This window comes from Scardinius erythrophthalmus (genome assembly GCF_964197995.2).
Source record: "Scardinius erythrophthalmus genome assembly, chromosome: 18".
Classification (NCBI taxonomy): Eukaryota; Metazoa; Chordata; class Actinopteri; order Cypriniformes; family Leuciscidae; genus Scardinius; species Scardinius erythrophthalmus.
The window spans coordinates 1,275,060-1,292,559 of NC_138238.1; the positions used below are offsets into that span (position 1 = coordinate 1,275,060).

Below are 17,500 nucleotides of genomic sequence, written 5' to 3' on the forward strand. Positions count from 1 at the left end.
TGAGGAATCTCCATAGACGTAATGGTTTTTATACTGTACAAACTGTATATTCTGTCCACTTAAAGTAACTGATTCCTAAACCTACCCATCACACGCACACACACTAAGCCAACCCCTAAACCTACCCATCACACACACACACACACACACACACACACACACACACTAACCCGACCCCTAAACCTACCCATCTCACACACACACACTAACCCGACCCCTAAACCTACCCATCACACACACATACACACACACACACACACACTAACCCGACCCCTAAACCTACCCATCACACACAAGCTCTCGCGTGTAGATGTTCTGCAGTATTACTGTAATCTCACCCTGAGCCCAGCTCTCGCGTGTAGAGACGTTCTACAGTATTAATGTAATCTCACCCTGAGCTCAGCTCTCGTGTGTAGAGACGTTCTGTAGTATTACTGTAATCTCACCCTGAGCCCAGCTCTCGCATGTAGACGTTCTACAGTATTACTGTAATCTCACCCTGAGCCCAGCTCTCGTGTAGAGACGTTCTGCAGTATTACTGTAATCTCACCCTGAGCCCAGCTCTCTTGTAGAGACGTTCTGCAGTATTACTGTAATCTCACCCTGAGCCCAGCTCTCGCATGTAGACGTTCTACAGTATTACTGTAATCTCACCCTGAGCTCAGCTCTCGCGTGTAGACGTTCTACAGTATTACTGTAATCTCACCCTGAGCTCAGCTCTCGTGTGTAGAGACGTTCTGCAGTATTACTGTAATCTCACCCTGAGCCCAGCTCTCGCGTGTAGAGACGTTCTACAGTATTACTGTAATCTCACCCTGAGCTCAGCTCTCGTGTGTAGAGACGTTCTGCAGTATTACTGTAATCTCACCCTGAGCCCAGCTCTCGCGTGTAGACGTTCTACAGTATTACTGTAATCTCACCCTGAGCTCAGCTCTCGTGTGTAGAGACGTTCTGCAGTATTACTGTAATCTCACCCTGAGCTCAGCTCTCGTGTGTAGAGATGTTCTGCAGTATTACTGTAATCTCACCCTGAGCTCAGCTCTCGTGTGTAGAGATGTTCTGCAGTATTACTGTAATCTCACCCTGAGCTCAGCTCTCGTGTGTAGAGACGTTCTGCAGTATTACTGTAATCTCACCCGTTCTGCAGTTTTACTGTAATCTCACCCTGAGCTCAGCTCTTGTGTGTAGAGATGTTCTGCAGTATTACTGTAATCTAACCCTGAGCTCAGCTCTCGTGTGTAGAGACGTTCTGCATGTATTACTGTAATCTCACCCTGAGCCCAGCTCTCGTGTGTAGAGACGTTCTGCAGTATTATTGTAATCTCACCCTGAGCTCAGCTCTCGTGTGTAGAGACGTTCTGCAGTATTACTGTAATCTCACCCTGAGCCCAGCTCTCGTGTGTAGAGACGTCCTGCAGTTTTACTGTAATCTCACCCTGAGCTCAGCTCTCGTGTGTAGAGACGTTCTGCAGTATTACTGTAATCTCACCCTGAGCCCAGCTCTCGCGTGTAGAGACGTTCTACAGTATTACTGTAATCTCACCCTGAGCTCAGCTCTCGTGTGTAGAGACGTTCTGCAGTATTACTGTAATCTCACCCTGAGCCCAGCTCTCGCGTGTAGACGTTCTACAGTATTACTGTAATCTCACCCTGAGCTCAGCTCTCGTGTGTAGAGATGTTCTGCAGTATTACTGTAATCTCACCCTGAGCTCAGCTCTCGTGTGTAGAGACGTTCTGCAGTATTACTGTAATCTCACCCGTTCTGCAGTTTTACTGTAATCTCACCCTGAGCTCAGCTCTCGTGTGTAGAGACGTTCTGCAGTTTTACTGTAATCTCACCCTGAGCCCAGCTCTCGTGTGTAGAGACGTTCTGCAGTATTATTGTAATCTCACCCTGAGCTCAGCTCTCGTGTGTAGAGACGTTCTGCAGTATTACTGTAATCCAACCCTGAGCTCAGCTCTCGTGTGTAGAGACGTTCTGCAGTATTACTGTAATCTCACCCTGAGCCCAGCTCTCGTGTGTAGAGACGTTCTGCAGTATTATTGTAATCTCACCCTGAGCTCAGCTCTCGTGTGTAGAGACGTTCTGCAGTATTACTGTAATCTCACCCTGAGCCCAGCTCTCGTGTGTAGAGACGTCCTGCAGTTTTACTGTAATCTCACCCTGAGCTCAGCTCTCGTGTGTAGAAATGTCCTGCAGTTTTACTGTAATCTCACCCTGAGCCCAGCTCTCGCGTGTAGAGACGTTCTGCAGTATTACTGTAATCTCACCCTGAGCTCAGCTCTCGTGTGTAGAGACGTTCTGCAGTATTACTGTAATCTCACCCTGAGCCCAGCTCTCGTGTGTAGAGACGTCCTGCAGTATTACTGTAATCTCACCCTGAGCCCAGCTCTCGTGTGTAGAGACGTTCTGCAGTATTACTGTAATCTCACCCTGAGCCCAGCTCTCGTGTGTAGAGACGTTCTGCAGTTTTACTGTAATCTCACCCTGAGCCCAGCTCTCGTGTGTAGAGACGTTCTGCAGTTTTACTGTAATCTCACCCTGAGCCCAGCTCTCGTGTGTAGAGACATCCTGCAGTATTACTGTAATCTCACCCTGAGCCCAGCTCTCGTGTGTAGAGACGTTCTGCAGTATTACTGTAATCTCACCCTGAGCTCAGCTCTCGTGTGTAGAGACGTTCTGCAGTATTACTGTAATCTCACCCTGAGCCCAGCTCTCGTGTGTAGAGACGTTCTGCAGTTTTACTGTAATCTCACCCTGAGCCCAGCTCTCGTGTATAGAGACGTTCTGCAGTTTTACTGTAATCTCACCCTGAGCTCAGCTCTCGTGTATAGAGACGTTCTGCAGTTTTACTGTAATCTCACCCTGAGCTCAGCTCTCGTGTGTAGAGACATCCTGCAGTATTACTGTAATCTCACCCTGAGCTCAGCTCTCGTGTATAGAGACGTTCTGCAGTTTTACTGTAATCTCACCCTGAGCCCAGCTCTTGTGTGTAGAGACATCCTGCAGTATTACTGTAATCTCACCCTGAGCCCAGCTCTCGTGTGAAGACGTTCTGCAGTATTACTGTAATCTCACCCTGAGCCCAGCTCTCGTGTGAAGACGTTCTGCAGTTTTACTGTAATCTCACCCTGAGCCCAGCTCTCGTGTGTAGAGACGTTCTGCAGTATTACTGTAATCTCACCCTGAGCCCAGCTCTCGTGTGAAGACGTTCTGCAGTATTACTGTAATCTCACCCTGAGCCCAGCTCTCGTGTGAAGACGTTCTGCAGTATTACTGTAATCTCACCCTGAGCCCAGCTCTCGTGTGAAGACGTTCTGCAGTTTTACTGTAATCTCACCCTGAGCCCAGCTCTCGTGTGTAGAGACGTTCTGCAGTATTACTGTAATCTCACCCTGAGCCCAGCTCTCGTGTGAAGACGTTCTGCAGTATTACTGTAATCTCACCCTGAGCCCAGCTCTCGTGTGTAGAGACATCCTGCAGTATTACTGTAATCTCACCCTGAGCCCAGCTCTCGTGTGTAGAGACGTTCTGCAGTATTACTGTAATCTCACCCTGAGCCCAGCTCTCGTGTGTAGAGACATCCTGCAGTATTACTGTAATCTCACCCTGAGCCCAGCTCTCGTGTGAAGACGTTCTGCAGTTTTACTGTAATCTCACCCTGAGCCCAGCTCTCGTGTGTAGAGACGTTCTGCAGTATTACTGTAATCTCACCCTGAGCCCAGCTCTCGTGTGAAGACGTTCTGCAGTATTACTGTAATCTCACCCTGAGCCCAGCTCTCGTGTGTAGAGACATCCTGCAGTATTACTGTAATCTCACCCTGAGCCCAGCTCTCGTGTGTAGAGACGTTCTGCAGTATTACTGTAATCTCACCCTGAGCCCAGCTCTCGTGTGTAGAGACGTTCTGCAGTATTACTGTAATCTCACCCTGAGCCCAGCTCTCGTGTGAAGACGTTCTGCAGTATTACTGTAATCTCACCCTGAGCCCAGCTCTCGTGTGTAGAGACGTTCTGCAGTTTTACTGTAATCTCACCCTGAGCCCAGCTCTCGTGTGTAGAGACATCCTGTAGTATTACTGTAATCTCACCCTGAGCTCAGCTCTCGTGTGTAGAGACGTTCTACAGTATTACTGTAATCTCACCCTGAGCCCAGCTCTCGCATGTAGACGTTCTACAGTATTACTGTAATCTCACCCTGAGCTCAGCTCTCGCGTGTAGACGTTCTACAGTATTACTGTAATCTCACCCTGAGCTCAGCTCTCGTGTGTAGAGACGTTCTGCAGTATTACTGTAATCTCACCCTGAGCCCAGCTCTCGCGTGTAGAGACGTTCTACAGTATTACTGTAATCTCACCCTGAGCTCAGCTCTCGTGTGTAGAGACGTTCTGCAGTATTACTGTAATCTCACCCTGAGCCCAGCTCTCGCGTGTAGACGTTCTACAGTATTACTGTAATCTCACCCTGAGCTCAGCTCTCGTGTGTAGAGACGTTCTGCAGTATTACTGTAATCTCACCCTGAGCTCAGCTCTCGTGTGTAGAGATGTTCTGCAGTATTACTGTAATCTCACCCTGAGCTCAGCTCTCGTGTGTAGAGATGTTCTGCAGTATTACTGTAATCTCACCCTGAGCTCAGCTCTCGTGTGTAGAGACGTTCTGCAGTATTACTGTAATCTCACCCGTTCTGCAGTTTTACTGTAATCTCACCCTGAGCTCAGCTCTTGTGTGTAGAGATGTTCTGCAGTATTACTGTAATCTAACCCTGAGCTCAGCTCTCGTGTGTAGAGACGTTCTGCATGTATTACTGTAATCTCACCCTGAGCCCAGCTCTCGTGTGTAGAGACGTTCTGCAGTATTATTGTAATCTCACCCTGAGCTCAGCTCTCGTGTGTAGAGACGTTCTGCAGTATTACTGTAATCTCACCCTGAGCCCAGCTCTCGTGTGTAGAGACGTCCTGCAGTTTTACTGTAATCTCACCCTGAGCTCAGCTCTCGTGTGTAGAGACGTTCTGCAGTATTACTGTAATCTCACCCTGAGCCCAGCTCTCGCGTGTAGAGACGTTCTACAGTATTACTGTAATCTCACCCTGAGCTCAGCTCTCGTGTGTAGAGACGTTCTGCAGTATTACTGTAATCTCACCCTGAGCCCAGCTCTCGCGTGTAGACGTTCTACAGTATTACTGTAATCTCACCCTGAGCTCAGCTCTCGTGTGTAGAGATGTTCTGCAGTATTACTGTAATCTCACCCTGAGCTCAGCTCTCGTGTGTAGAGACGTTCTGCAGTATTACTGTAATCTCACCCGTTCTGCAGTTTTACTGTAATCTCACCCTGAGCTCAGCTCTCGTGTGTAGAGACGTTCTGCAGTTTTACTGTAATCTCACCCTGAGCCCAGCTCTCGTGTGTAGAGACGTTCTGCAGTATTATTGTAATCTCACCCTGAGCTCAGCTCTCGTGTGTAGAGACGTTCTGCAGTATTACTGTAATCCAACCCTGAGCTCAGCTCTCGTGTGTAGAGACGTTCTGCAGTATTACTGTAATCTCACCCTGAGCCCAGCTCTCGTGTGTAGAGACGTTCTGCAGTATTATTGTAATCTCACCCTGAGCTCAGCTCTCGTGTGTAGAGACGTTCTGCAGTATTACTGTAATCTCACCCTGAGCCCAGCTCTCGTGTGTAGAGACGTCCTGCAGTTTTACTGTAATCTCACCCTGAGCTCAGCTCTCGTGTGTAGAAATGTCCTGCAGTTTTACTGTAATCTCACCCTGAGCCCAGCTCTCGCGTGTAGAGACGTTCTGCAGTATTACTGTAATCTCACCCTGAGCTCAGCTCTCGTGTGTAGAGACGTTCTGCAGTATTACTGTAATCTCACCCTGAGCCCAGCTCTCGTGTGTAGAGACGTCCTGCAGTATTACTGTAATCTCACCCTGAGCCCAGCTCTCGTGTGTAGAGACGTTCTGCAGTATTACTGTAATCTCACCCTGAGCCCAGCTCTCGTGTGTAGAGACGTTCTGCAGTTTTACTGTAATCTCACCCTGAGCCCAGCTCTCGTGTGTAGAGACGTTCTGCAGTTTTACTGTAATCTCACCCTGAGCCCAGCTCTCGTGTGTAGAGACATCCTGCAGTATTACTGTAATCTCACCCTGAGCCCAGCTCTCGTGTGTAGAGACGTTCTGCAGTATTACTGTAATCTCACCCTGAGCTCAGCTCTCGTGTGTAGAGACGTTCTGCAGTATTACTGTAATCTCACCCTGAGCCCAGCTCTCGTGTGTAGAGACGTTCTGCAGTTTTACTGTAATCTCACCCTGAGCCCAGCTCTCGTGTATAGAGACGTTCTGCAGTTTTACTGTAATCTCACCCTGAGCTCAGCTCTCGTGTATAGAGACGTTCTGCAGTTTTACTGTAATCTCACCCTGAGCTCAGCTCTCGTGTGTAGAGACATCCTGCAGTATTACTGTAATCTCACCCTGAGCTCAGCTCTCGTGTATAGAGACGTTCTGCAGTTTTACTGTAATCTCACCCTGAGCCCAGCTCTTGTGTGTAGAGACATCCTGCAGTATTACTGTAATCTCACCCTGAGCCCAGCTCTCGTGTGAAGACGTTCTGCAGTATTACTGTAATCTCACCCTGAGCCCAGCTCTCGTGTGAAGACGTTCTGCAGTTTTACTGTAATCTCACCCTGAGCCCAGCTCTCGTGTGTAGAGACGTTCTGCAGTATTACTGTAATCTCACCCTGAGCCCAGCTCTCGTGTGAAGACGTTCTGCAGTATTACTGTAATCTCACCCTGAGCCCAGCTCTCGTGTGAAGACGTTCTGCAGTATTACTGTAATCTCACCCTGAGCCCAGCTCTCGTGTGAAGACGTTCTGCAGTTTTACTGTAATCTCACCCTGAGCCCAGCTCTCGTGTGTAGAGACGTTCTGCAGTATTACTGTAATCTCACCCTGAGCCCAGCTCTCGTGTGAAGACGTTCTGCAGTATTACTGTAATCTCACCCTGAGCCCAGCTCTCGTGTGTAGAGACATCCTGCAGTATTACTGTAATCTCACCCTGAGCCCAGCTCTCGTGTGTAGAGACGTTCTGCAGTATTACTGTAATCTCACCCTGAGCCCAGCTCTCGTGTGTAGAGACATCCTGCAGTATTACTGTAATCTCACCCTGAGCCCAGCTCTCGTGTGAAGACGTTCTGCAGTTTTACTGTAATCTCACCCTGAGCCCAGCTCTCGTGTGTAGAGACGTTCTGCAGTATTACTGTAATCTCACCCTGAGCCCAGCTCTCGTGTGAAGACGTTCTGCAGTATTACTGTAATCTCACCCTGAGCCCAGCTCTCGTGTGTAGAGACATCCTGCAGTATTACTGTAATCTCACCCTGAGCCCAGCTCTCGTGTGTAGAGACGTTCTGCAGTATTACTGTAATCTCACCCTGAGCCCAGCTCTCGTGTGTAGAGACGTTCTGCAGTATTACTGTAATCTCACCCTGAGCCCAGCTCTCGTGTGAAGACGTTCTGCAGTATTACTGTAATCTCACCCTGAGCCCAGCTCTCGTGTGTAGAGACGTTCTGCAGTTTTACTGTAATCTCACCCTGAGCCCAGCTCTCGTGTGTAGAGACATCCTGTAGTATTACTGTAATCTCACCCTGAGCTCAGCTCTCGTGTGTAGAGACGTTCTGCAGTATTACTGTAATCTCACCCTGAGCCCAGCTCTCGTGTGTAGAGACGTTCTGCAGAATTACTGTAATCTCACCCTGAGCTCAGCTCTCGTGTATAGAGACGTTCTGCAGTTTTACTGTAATCTCACCCTGAGCCCAGCTCTCGTGTGTAGAGACTTTCTGCAGTATTACTGTAATCTCACCCTGAGCCCAGCTCTCGTGTGTAGAGACATCCTGTAGTATTACTGTAATCTCACCCTGAGCTCAGCTCTCGTGTGTAGAGACATCCTGCAGTTTTACTGTAATCTCACCCTGAGCCCAGCTCTCGTGTGTAGAGACGTTCTGCAGTATTACTGTAATCTCACCCTGAGCCCAGCTCTCGTGTGTAGAGACGTTCTGCAGAATTACTGTAATCTCACCCTGAGCTCAGCTCTCGTGTATAGAGACGTTCTGCAGTTTTACTGTAATCTCACCCTGAGCCCAGCTCTCGTGTGTAGAGACTTTCTGCTGGAACTTCTCCGCCAAATGTTCCACTCGTTCCAAACGCCTGATTTCACTGAGCAGCCACTCCTCATAACCCTTCTCTGCATGTTCCAGACCGTGCCACGCGCTTGTGATGTCCTGCACACGGTCAGAGGAGTTAGAGAGTGTGTGTGTGTGTGTGTGTGTGTGTGTGTGTGTGTGTGTGAGTGAGTCTTACAGACACCATCTTCCCCTCTGAGGGCATGAATGCGGGTCTGTTGCTGATGCGTAGTTTGGTCTGGAGTGTGTTGAAGCTGATCTCCAACTGGCATTTCTCCTGGACTTTGGGTGGTTTGTGCAAACGCCGATAGTCTCTGAAATCCTCCAGTTTGGATCTCATGGCAGCGAGTGTGCTCTCAGCGCTTCGTTTCTCGAGCCACGGCGTGGTGCGCATGATCCACTCCAGCAACTGGAACATTCAGAAGTTGGGGCCGGGTTAATTTCATATAAATGTTTTTTTAAGAAGACTCTTCTGCTCACCAAGTCTGCATCAAAATAGAGTAAAAACTGTAATATTTGTGAGATATTGTTCCAATTTAAAACAGATGTTTTATATGTGAATATATAGTAAAGTGTAATTTATTCCTGTGATCAAAGCTGAATTTTCAGCATCATTACTCCAGTCTTCAGTGAGTGTGTGTTAGTGTGTATGGCTGTGTGTGTGTATGTGTGAGTGTGTGTTTGTTTGTGAGTGTGTTTGTGAGTGTGTGAGAGAGAGTGTTTGTGTGTGTGTGTGTGTGTGTGTGTGTGTGTGTGTGGTACCTCACTAGCCAGTCGTTCATATTCCTCCATCAGTTTCTCATTTTCCTGATTCACTCCAAGCACTTTACAGATCCTGTTAGCCGCCGTTTCTGCCTTTAGACACAAACGTCACATGACAGATTCAGACTCGACTTACGGCAGATCATTTAAAAAGTACCCATGATGCATCTGCTTTTATTTTAATAATGAGCACATATTCTATAGGTTTTGCTCACATTTAGTGCAAAAATACCTGTTCTGCACCAGCGAAAGCATGATAGAAACAGGACACGTAGGTCATGATGGCTCTCTCATCAGGCTTCGGGGTGTTAATGATGTCTGGAGCACACACACACACACACACACACACACACACACACACACACACACACACACACACACACGCACACATACACATACACACACAACAAACGTGATCATGAAATAAACAAAATTAAACTGCAACTTATGCTTAATGCATTGGCCATTTGCATCGATTCCACAGCCATCAGAGGGGAATCTGTGCACTGCATTCTGGGATGGACTGTTCAAGGCCGTCACCTTCACCAGTAATACGAAACGCAGGTCAAAAACAGCCTTTCACCACAGACAGCTGTTTTCTAAATCTGTTACTGAGTTCAACAGGAGAGTATTGTTGTATAATAATAAGGTCACATGACTCCCTGTGTTGTGTTATGGTAAAACGGCTATTAAATGTCAGCATACATGAATATTTATTTAATTAAAAAGCCTTGTAAAAAGCTATTTATTCTAAATGATTTATGGGTGCACATCATCATTATTGTGTTAATAATCTTGAATCAGAATAAGTTCCTCTTGCAGCTTCTCTTCTCTTCTCTGATGATGTGGGCGGGGCAACCTGTCACTCACATGAGCTCAGCCAATAGCAAACCACAACCATCCACATTTGTTCTCATTCCAAAAGCGTTTCACTCAGATATACGACACAATGTCTTCAACATTTACAAAAATAGTTTTAAACTATTTATTAAACACCCGCGTCTTCTATCATATTGCTGTTGCCACAGTTTTATAAAGCTTCATTAATTTGATACTGATGTAACACATATGGAGCTGATCTGTCCATCTTTACCTTCTGGGTCCAACATTTTAGGGATGTCCAAGTGTTTCTCCGCGATTTCTAAAGCCAGATTGAGATTTCCAAGAGGATCGTCCTGCACAGAGAAAACCAGAGAAATTAATGATGAGTTTATTTTAATTACAGCAATAAGTTTGTACAACATTTCATCCTCATTTAAGTGATCAACATATGCTCCATACAGGATTATTATCATTAACTAAAAAAAATATTTAAAAAAATGTGCTACAATTTTAAAATAAAATAAAACTACAAAAATATTGCCTGAGTGTGGTTTGCTATTGACAAAAATATGATTTAAATAAAAAAAGGTTCCATTAGTTAATAACTAACAACAACGAGCAATATTTTTATGTATTTGTAAATGTTAAAATTGCCATTAACCAAGATGAATGTAAATGCTTTAGAAGAATCTTTCATTGTTAGTTCATGTTAACTAATGTTGTACCACAAAAACAAAAATGACAACACAACAAAATTTGTAAAACTTTTACAGAAATTAAAATATAAAAATAAAACGTATTACAACAAAATCAAAGATGCTGAAATAACAGGTTGAGGTTATGAATCAATCATGACACGGCAGATTCACGCAGGTTTGTTAAAGCTTTCAGCTTTCAGACGGGATTATCGCTCAGTCTCTGTCCGGTCAGTCAAACATCAGCTGTACGAGGCTAAAGCCTAAGTAAAGCTTGAGTAAAGCCTGAGTAAAGCTTGAGTAAAGCCTGAGTAAAGTCTGAGTAAAGCTCGAGTAAAGCCTGAGTAAAGCTCGAGTAAAGCCTGAGTAAAGCCTGAGTAAAGTCTGAGTAAGGCTTGAGTAAAGCCTGAGTAAAGCTTGAGTAAAGTCTGCGTAAAGCTTGAGAAAAGCTTGAGTAAAGCCTGAGTAAAGCCTGAGTAAATTCTGAGTAAATTCTGAGTAAAGTCTGAGTAAAGTCTGAGTAAAGCTTGAGTAAAGCCTGAGTAAAGCTCGAGTAAAGCCTGAGTAAAGCTTGAGTAAAGCCTGAGTAAAGCCTGAGTAAAGTCTGAGTAAAGCCTGAGTAAAGCTTGAGTAAAGCCTGAGTAAAGCCTGAGTAAAGTCTGAGTAAAGTCTGAGTAAAGCTTGAGTAAAGCTTGAGTAAAGCCTGAGTAAAGCCTGAGTAAAGCCTGAGTAAAGCTCGAGTAAAGCCTGAGTTAAGCTCGAGTAAAGCCTGAGTTAAGCTCGAGTAAACCTGAGTAAAGCCTGAGTAAAGCTTGAGTAAAGCCTGAGTAAAGCCTGAGTAAAGCTCGAGTAAAGCCTGAGTAAAGCTCGAGTAAAGCCTGAGTAAAGCTCGAGTAAAGCTCGAGTAAAGCCTGAGTAAAGCTCGAGTAAAGCCTGAGTAAAGCCTGAGTAAAGCTCGAGTAAAGCCTGAGTAAAGCCTCGGTAAGTAAAGCCTTCACCTTAGACTCAGATTACTCACATCATTCTAACCCTGAGGAAAAGCTGCCAGAGAACCTGATCTTACTCTCTTGTATTTCATCAGCCAATAGGAAAGGCAGATTTAGACACTTTACAGATCAAGTACACATCTTGAAATATTAATGTAAACCAGTTCTGCTTTTTTATAGCCTTGCTCCATTGACGTCCAATATAAGGGCATTTTAACAAATGACTAGATGAAAATATGGTCTGCGGTCGAAAATAACAACTATTTATCCAACAAACTGCCAGTCAATAAATGATTTACCATCAATCTCATCTGATATTGATCTGTAATAAGAATAAGAATCCTTAAACCAGGGTGATTATTATCGCTAATGAAAACTAAAACTATTAAAACACTTGTGTTAATTGAAATGAAGCTTAAATAAAATAAAATATAAGATATTAGATGAAAAGCTTCAGTTAGTTGCCAAAGCATTCTAATTTTCGTTTACCGTAGTTTAAATAGAAATTGGAAACAAAAAATAAATAATAAATAAAACTGAATAAAAAAATCAATAAATGAAATATAAATAATATTTTTTTTAAACTAAAATTAAAATAAAAACTGAATAATTTACTTATTTAAAATATTAATTTAAAATAAAAACAAATAAAACTAAATTTATGGAGGTTTTATTTTACATCTTTAGGAATAATATTAATATTTATTTTAGTTAAAAAAACTAAAATAAATATTAATATTATTAATTACTGCTGTCATATCGATTAATCGCGATTAATCACATCTAACATAAAAGTTTGTTTATATCATATAAGTATATATATATTATACACACATATTATATAAACACAAACTTTTATGTTAGATGCGATTAATCGCGATTAATTGACATGATGGCACTATTTTAAAAAATATATATTTATATAAACCATAAATAAACCCCAGTGTTTCCCGTGTTCTGTTCTCTTCTGTCTTTGCCTGGATTTACTTTAGTTGTGTTTGTTTAAATAAATGTTGCACATGGATACATCTGTGGCGTTACAGTAAATCTGTTAGTTAACAAACACCAGCATGACCAGCATGCACTGGGGCACAGAGACCTTGTTGAGTTTGGAGTAGTCGATGAGGTCAGGCCTGTGTCTGTGAATGAGCGCACAGAACGCCAGACCGTCCTTCCAGCTGAGCGTGAAGATAGCAGACGTTAGCAGGACCAGAGCTCAACATTTCTGTGTCTCAACTCTCTGACACACATGTTCTCTAATCATTTCAAGAGTGCGTGAGGAAGACACGTCTCTGGCATATAAGAGAATAAACCGTATATCTGTCTTCTATCTGCATGTTCTTACTTGATGTGGAAGTTTTGTATGTTCACGTTCCTGTACGGGGCCGTCTTCCTCTGACACCACAGCAGGAGCCCTTCTTTAGCTGAGGTTTCTGACAGAGAAGAAGAGTCTGTAAGAGAGAGTGTGTGAGTGTGTGTGTGTGTGTGTGTGTGTGTGTGTGTGTGTGTGTGTGTGTGTGTGTGTGTGTGTGTGAGTGTGTTTGTGTGTGTGTGTGTGTGTGTGTGTGTGTGTGTGTGTGTGTGTGTGTGTGTGTTTGTGTGTGTGTGTGTGTGTGTGTGTGTTTGTGTGTGTGTGTGTGTGTGTGTGTGTGAGACAGATACCCTCCACTGAGATGTCCTGGATGGCGAAGCGGAGGATGATGGTCCAGATCATTCCCAGAGTCATCTTCACATTTCCATCAACGATCTCTGAGGATCCAACAGACGACACACTCGAGTTTGACGTCTCGCATGCAAATAACAAATATGCAAGTGTATTCTTATACAGAACAACCATGTAAGTTCAGATCTACAGTCAATCCAAACTTTATTCACACACCTTCAACATTTCTCACACTATCTCAGTTTATTCACTATAGTTTAAAAAATGGTAATAAAATATGAGCAGAACTCAGAGTTATGAACTCAGTTGATATTTTGTCCGTCCTTCTGTTAGACTGTCTCACACATGAATTATGTTGAATATCTGTCAGCTGTTAAATTTAACTACACAATTAGATAATACCAGTTTAGCTCAACCAATCACCAAGCAATGCTTCATTGTGTTCAGTCTGTGTGTAAAAAGAGCATTAGCAATTAAAGACAACACACTTCAGCAAAACATGATCAGCTCAAAGTGTCCCAATCAGTTTTAGTCCCAATTTTTTTTATAAATTTTACTGGTATGAAGAATTTTTGGGTATAATATTTCACAGTTTACTTTATTTTGCTCTCCTCACTTACATAACTATAGTGTCCTGCACACACTAGTGAAAAAATATATAAAAAATGATCTCTGGTGTCTAAATAATGTTTGGTTCGACTGTAAATGATGAAACCCAGGAGCTTCTCTCACCCTCAGCGCCGATGGACACCAGTTTCACCCCTTTACTGGTGATGTACTCCAGAGCCTTGTTCACATTGGCTATCTTGTGGAAGCGCATCTTTCCTCGGTCGGGTTTGGGAAGCCTTTCACCTGGAAGGAGAGAGAGAGAGAGAGAGAGAGAGAGAGAGAGAGAGAGAGAGAGAGAGAGAGAGAGAGAGAGAGAGAGAGAGAGAGAGAGAGAGAGAGAGAGAGAGAGAGAGAGAGAGAGAGAGAGAGAGAGAGAGAGAGAGAGAGAGAGAGAGAGAGAGAGAGAGAGAGAAATAAATTCTTAATTTTAACACACCTTTATTACAAATATCCTGAACTAATACAATCAGTTCCTACCTACAGGAGTAGGAATCAAAACATGTACAAACTGTAAACTAAAGCCTTATAACACCAAATCAATTCAAAAGACTTAAGATCCCCATAGCCTTGTAATACCGAAAGTCAATTACATTTCTGGATTTTACTAGGTTAAGAAACACAATTTGCAAATTAACACTTATTTTTCTAGTATCATAAATTGCCTTCTTCGCTTGACCCAATAGGAAGTTCAGTAATTGGTGAGCAAGAGAGAGAGAGAGAGAGAGAGTGTGAGTGAGAGACCTGCAGACTGAACTGTACCTGAGATGACCTCCAACAGTAACATCAGCTTCAGTCCGTTCCTGAATTCCTCCTCGATGTTCTCGATCTGAGTTCCCGCTTTCCGAAGGTGAGAGTTACACCAGGCGGTGAACGTCTGAGAGACCAGAGGTTTATCGTTTAATATTATTTATTATTACACATGCTTTCATTTATTGAGAGCCATACTTAAAGGTGCAGTCTGTAAGAATGACAGCTAGTGGTCGAAATCGGTACTGCAGTCCAAATTCAAAATATCAGAGATCGTTGTTTCCCCGCCTCCTCAGACTCGACGCTCACGCGGGTTGCCAGTTTGAGGACACACAACAGGAACGAGCGCAATTGACAATCAAAGCCAGACTTACACACTTTAAGTTGATGAGTTGATTTAACCGTGTTTTAATATGCTCTCGTTCATTGATAGTTTTAGATGGATTCCGAGGCTTTTTAGGTCGGGTAGAATCTGCAATCTCCAGTTTTTTTAATGGAATATTGCAGTTTATTCTAAATGATTTATCAGTGCATATCATTGTTTTAATAATCTTGAATCGGAATAAGTTCCTCTTGCAGCTTCTCTTTTCTTCTCTGATGACGAGGGCGGAGCAACCTGTCACTCACATGAGATCAGCCAATAGCAAACCACAACCATCCAACCATTCAATCAATTCCCCATGGACAAAATCAAGCCAATGTGAAATATGTAATTGGAAACTAGTAAAAAAAAAACAACAACATACATGTGATATAAGCTAAGTTAGCAGGCTAATTGGGTAGATGTATGCTAAGCTAGGCTAACGAAAAAAACAGTAAGAACGAGAAATTCACAACCGGCTTCAGTTAGGTTATAGTATTATGAACCATGTAATTTAAAGGATGTGGCCATTACAATGCACATTAAACAATTAAGATCATAATGTTCGTTCGTTGAACCAATGGGATCAATCAGGGTCCTAAAGGAGACTCGATTCCTGGGGAGACTCGATTTCTCACAATAGGGAAGAAAAGACTAGCGTGACTTCAGTTTCTTCAAGCCTCTTTAAAGTGTGCATTTCATATCTGATTGTGAGTTTGTAGTGTTCTGGAGAATATACTTCACTTAAAACAAAAAACAGATCCCTAAACAATGATGCCGCGTTCCAGGCAACCTGTAACCACTCGCGTAGCTACGGGTGGGCCTGGGCCCACCCACCTGTCAGTCAGGCCCATCTAGTCACTCAGTGGCCTCACAAGGTAGCCTAGGAAATTATGTTGCGATTATAACAATTTTGACCTATAAAAATAAATCTTAATGTTTCTTGATTCTTGTTTGGTTGTCATTGGTGATGACGAAATGCCCGCGTAGAGCATTTCGGAGTCAGACTCGGATGATTGCGAACAGCCCATCCCCCCTTCACAACGACGAGCACATTTCACAGAGGGACACTGAAGTTTAGCTAAGTAACGTTATGTTAAACTAAAATGAAAACAGAGCAATAAGTTTGTGTCAAAAAGACCACGCACACAGGAGGAAGATAATGCAGATGTTCAGGAGAATTGACTGCATTGTTGGACAATAACGAAATCATTGCAGTGTTCAACTCTTAAGGGGGTCGCACACTGGACGCGCAGCGCCGCGTCTAGGACAACTCTCACCTGAAAATCCGATAATGTCAGCAATTTTCATTCAAGCAGCTGATTTCTGTGCATGAATATAAAATTAAACGTATATTGCAGCCCAGGGTTAAGTCAGATTCATTAACTACGATTTGAGACAAATAAATGTAAATTTAATATAAAACTATGTAAATAGCGCTCTGTTAGGGTGACCAGACGTCCCGAAAAATTCGGGACAGTCCCGAAATCTAAGCTGTTGTCCCGAATCCCGAATCCGGCCCTAATTGTCCCGAAAATTATACTAAAGCAAATTCTTACATTGTCTGATAAAACATTAAAAACTGTCCGTGGAGGTTGAGTCGTCCTGCAGCCAGCCCCCGCCGGCTGCTTATTGGCTGCAGCATCTTTTTCTTTTTTTGAAGTTCAACAAAGATACCGTAGGCGCGAATTAAAATGCATTGATAAGCGAGCGCGAGTTGCCGCAGCCGCGAGGACAGTGAATGAGCAGGCAGCCAGTAAAGGAGTGATTGATTGGTCGCGGCACTGTTTGCAAAAAAAACCTTCGGCCTAATGTCTGATGTTGGGTTACACAAAGCAAATCATCTACACAATTATTTAGTTTTCTTATTTAATGACCGACAATTTCGTCATAATAATAATTTTGGCATAAGGCTTATTAGCGTTAGACTTATAGCCTGACATGTCTGATTTACGCACTGTTACAACAGTCTTTTTTTTTTTTTTTTTTGTCACAATGACATTTGAGTTCATGATTTTAATATTGTTTTTTGTGACAGACTATAGCCTATATTAATGACAGACTGTTGATCTTTGAATAAAAATATGTTTGGTTCAGGTTTGAAAATTAATTTTATTATAGGTCATGTAGTCTAATATCATAGTAGGACTACCCCAAAACCTCCCCAAACAACACTCCCCCCCCCCCCCCCCCCCCCCCCGTCCCGAATTTCAGCCAATCTCATCTGGTCACCCTACGCTCTGTGGCGCGGCAGGATTTTGAACAAGGTCCTGAGCCGTTGCTGGGCGCAGCGGACAGACGCCGCCGGTGTGTAAATCTACGTTTATGTAGTTGCCTAGTCAATGTTGTTTATATAACGTGGTTTATGTGGCCGCTGAGCCAGACTATGACCAAGCATTGTTTTTGGTTTTTACACACTGTCCACTACTGTCCTGCTGATTTGATGATGTTGTTTCGCATCTGTCAGATGCGCGTGTGTGTGTGGTGTGGCCTGGCCGCGCGCAGTGGAAATGCTGTTCTTATCGTTATGTTCTTTATTAACACTGCTTATGATGACATACATGCTTGTGCTCTGATTAAACTGTGGTGTATTCAAGCAGGTGTAGTTGTGTTGGCCTATTTTGATAACAGATGCATTTTAGGCTGTGCCCACCTGATTTTCTCTGGGCCCACCCACATTGTGATTCCTG

The 17,500-nt window shown here is 43.7% G+C and overlaps 1 protein-coding gene across 1 annotated transcript in view; it reads right to left on the reverse strand.

Annotated features, from left to right (window-relative positions):
* Window positions 1–17,500, reverse strand: part of LOC308706479 (alpha-actinin-2) — a 31,540-nt gene that overhangs the window by 11,589 nt on the left and 2,451 nt on the right. The window contains exons 2-11 of the mRNA XM_081392156.1: window positions 14,462–14,576; window positions 13,826–13,945; window positions 13,093–13,179; window positions 12,776–12,863; window positions 12,530–12,608; window positions 10,021–10,102; window positions 9,160–9,245; window positions 8,928–9,020; window positions 8,344–8,574; window positions 8,117–8,264 (exon numbers count right to left, since the gene is read on the reverse strand). Coding sequence (XP_081248282.1) covers window positions 8,117–8,264; window positions 8,344–8,574; window positions 8,928–9,020; window positions 9,160–9,245; window positions 10,021–10,102; window positions 12,530–12,608; window positions 12,776–12,863; window positions 13,093–13,179; window positions 13,826–13,945; window positions 14,462–14,576 — 1,129 coding nt within the window. The remainder of the gene's footprint in view (window positions 1–8,116; window positions 8,265–8,343; window positions 8,575–8,927; window positions 9,021–9,159; window positions 9,246–10,020; window positions 10,103–12,529; window positions 12,609–12,775; window positions 12,864–13,092; window positions 13,180–13,825; window positions 13,946–14,461; window positions 14,577–17,500) is intronic.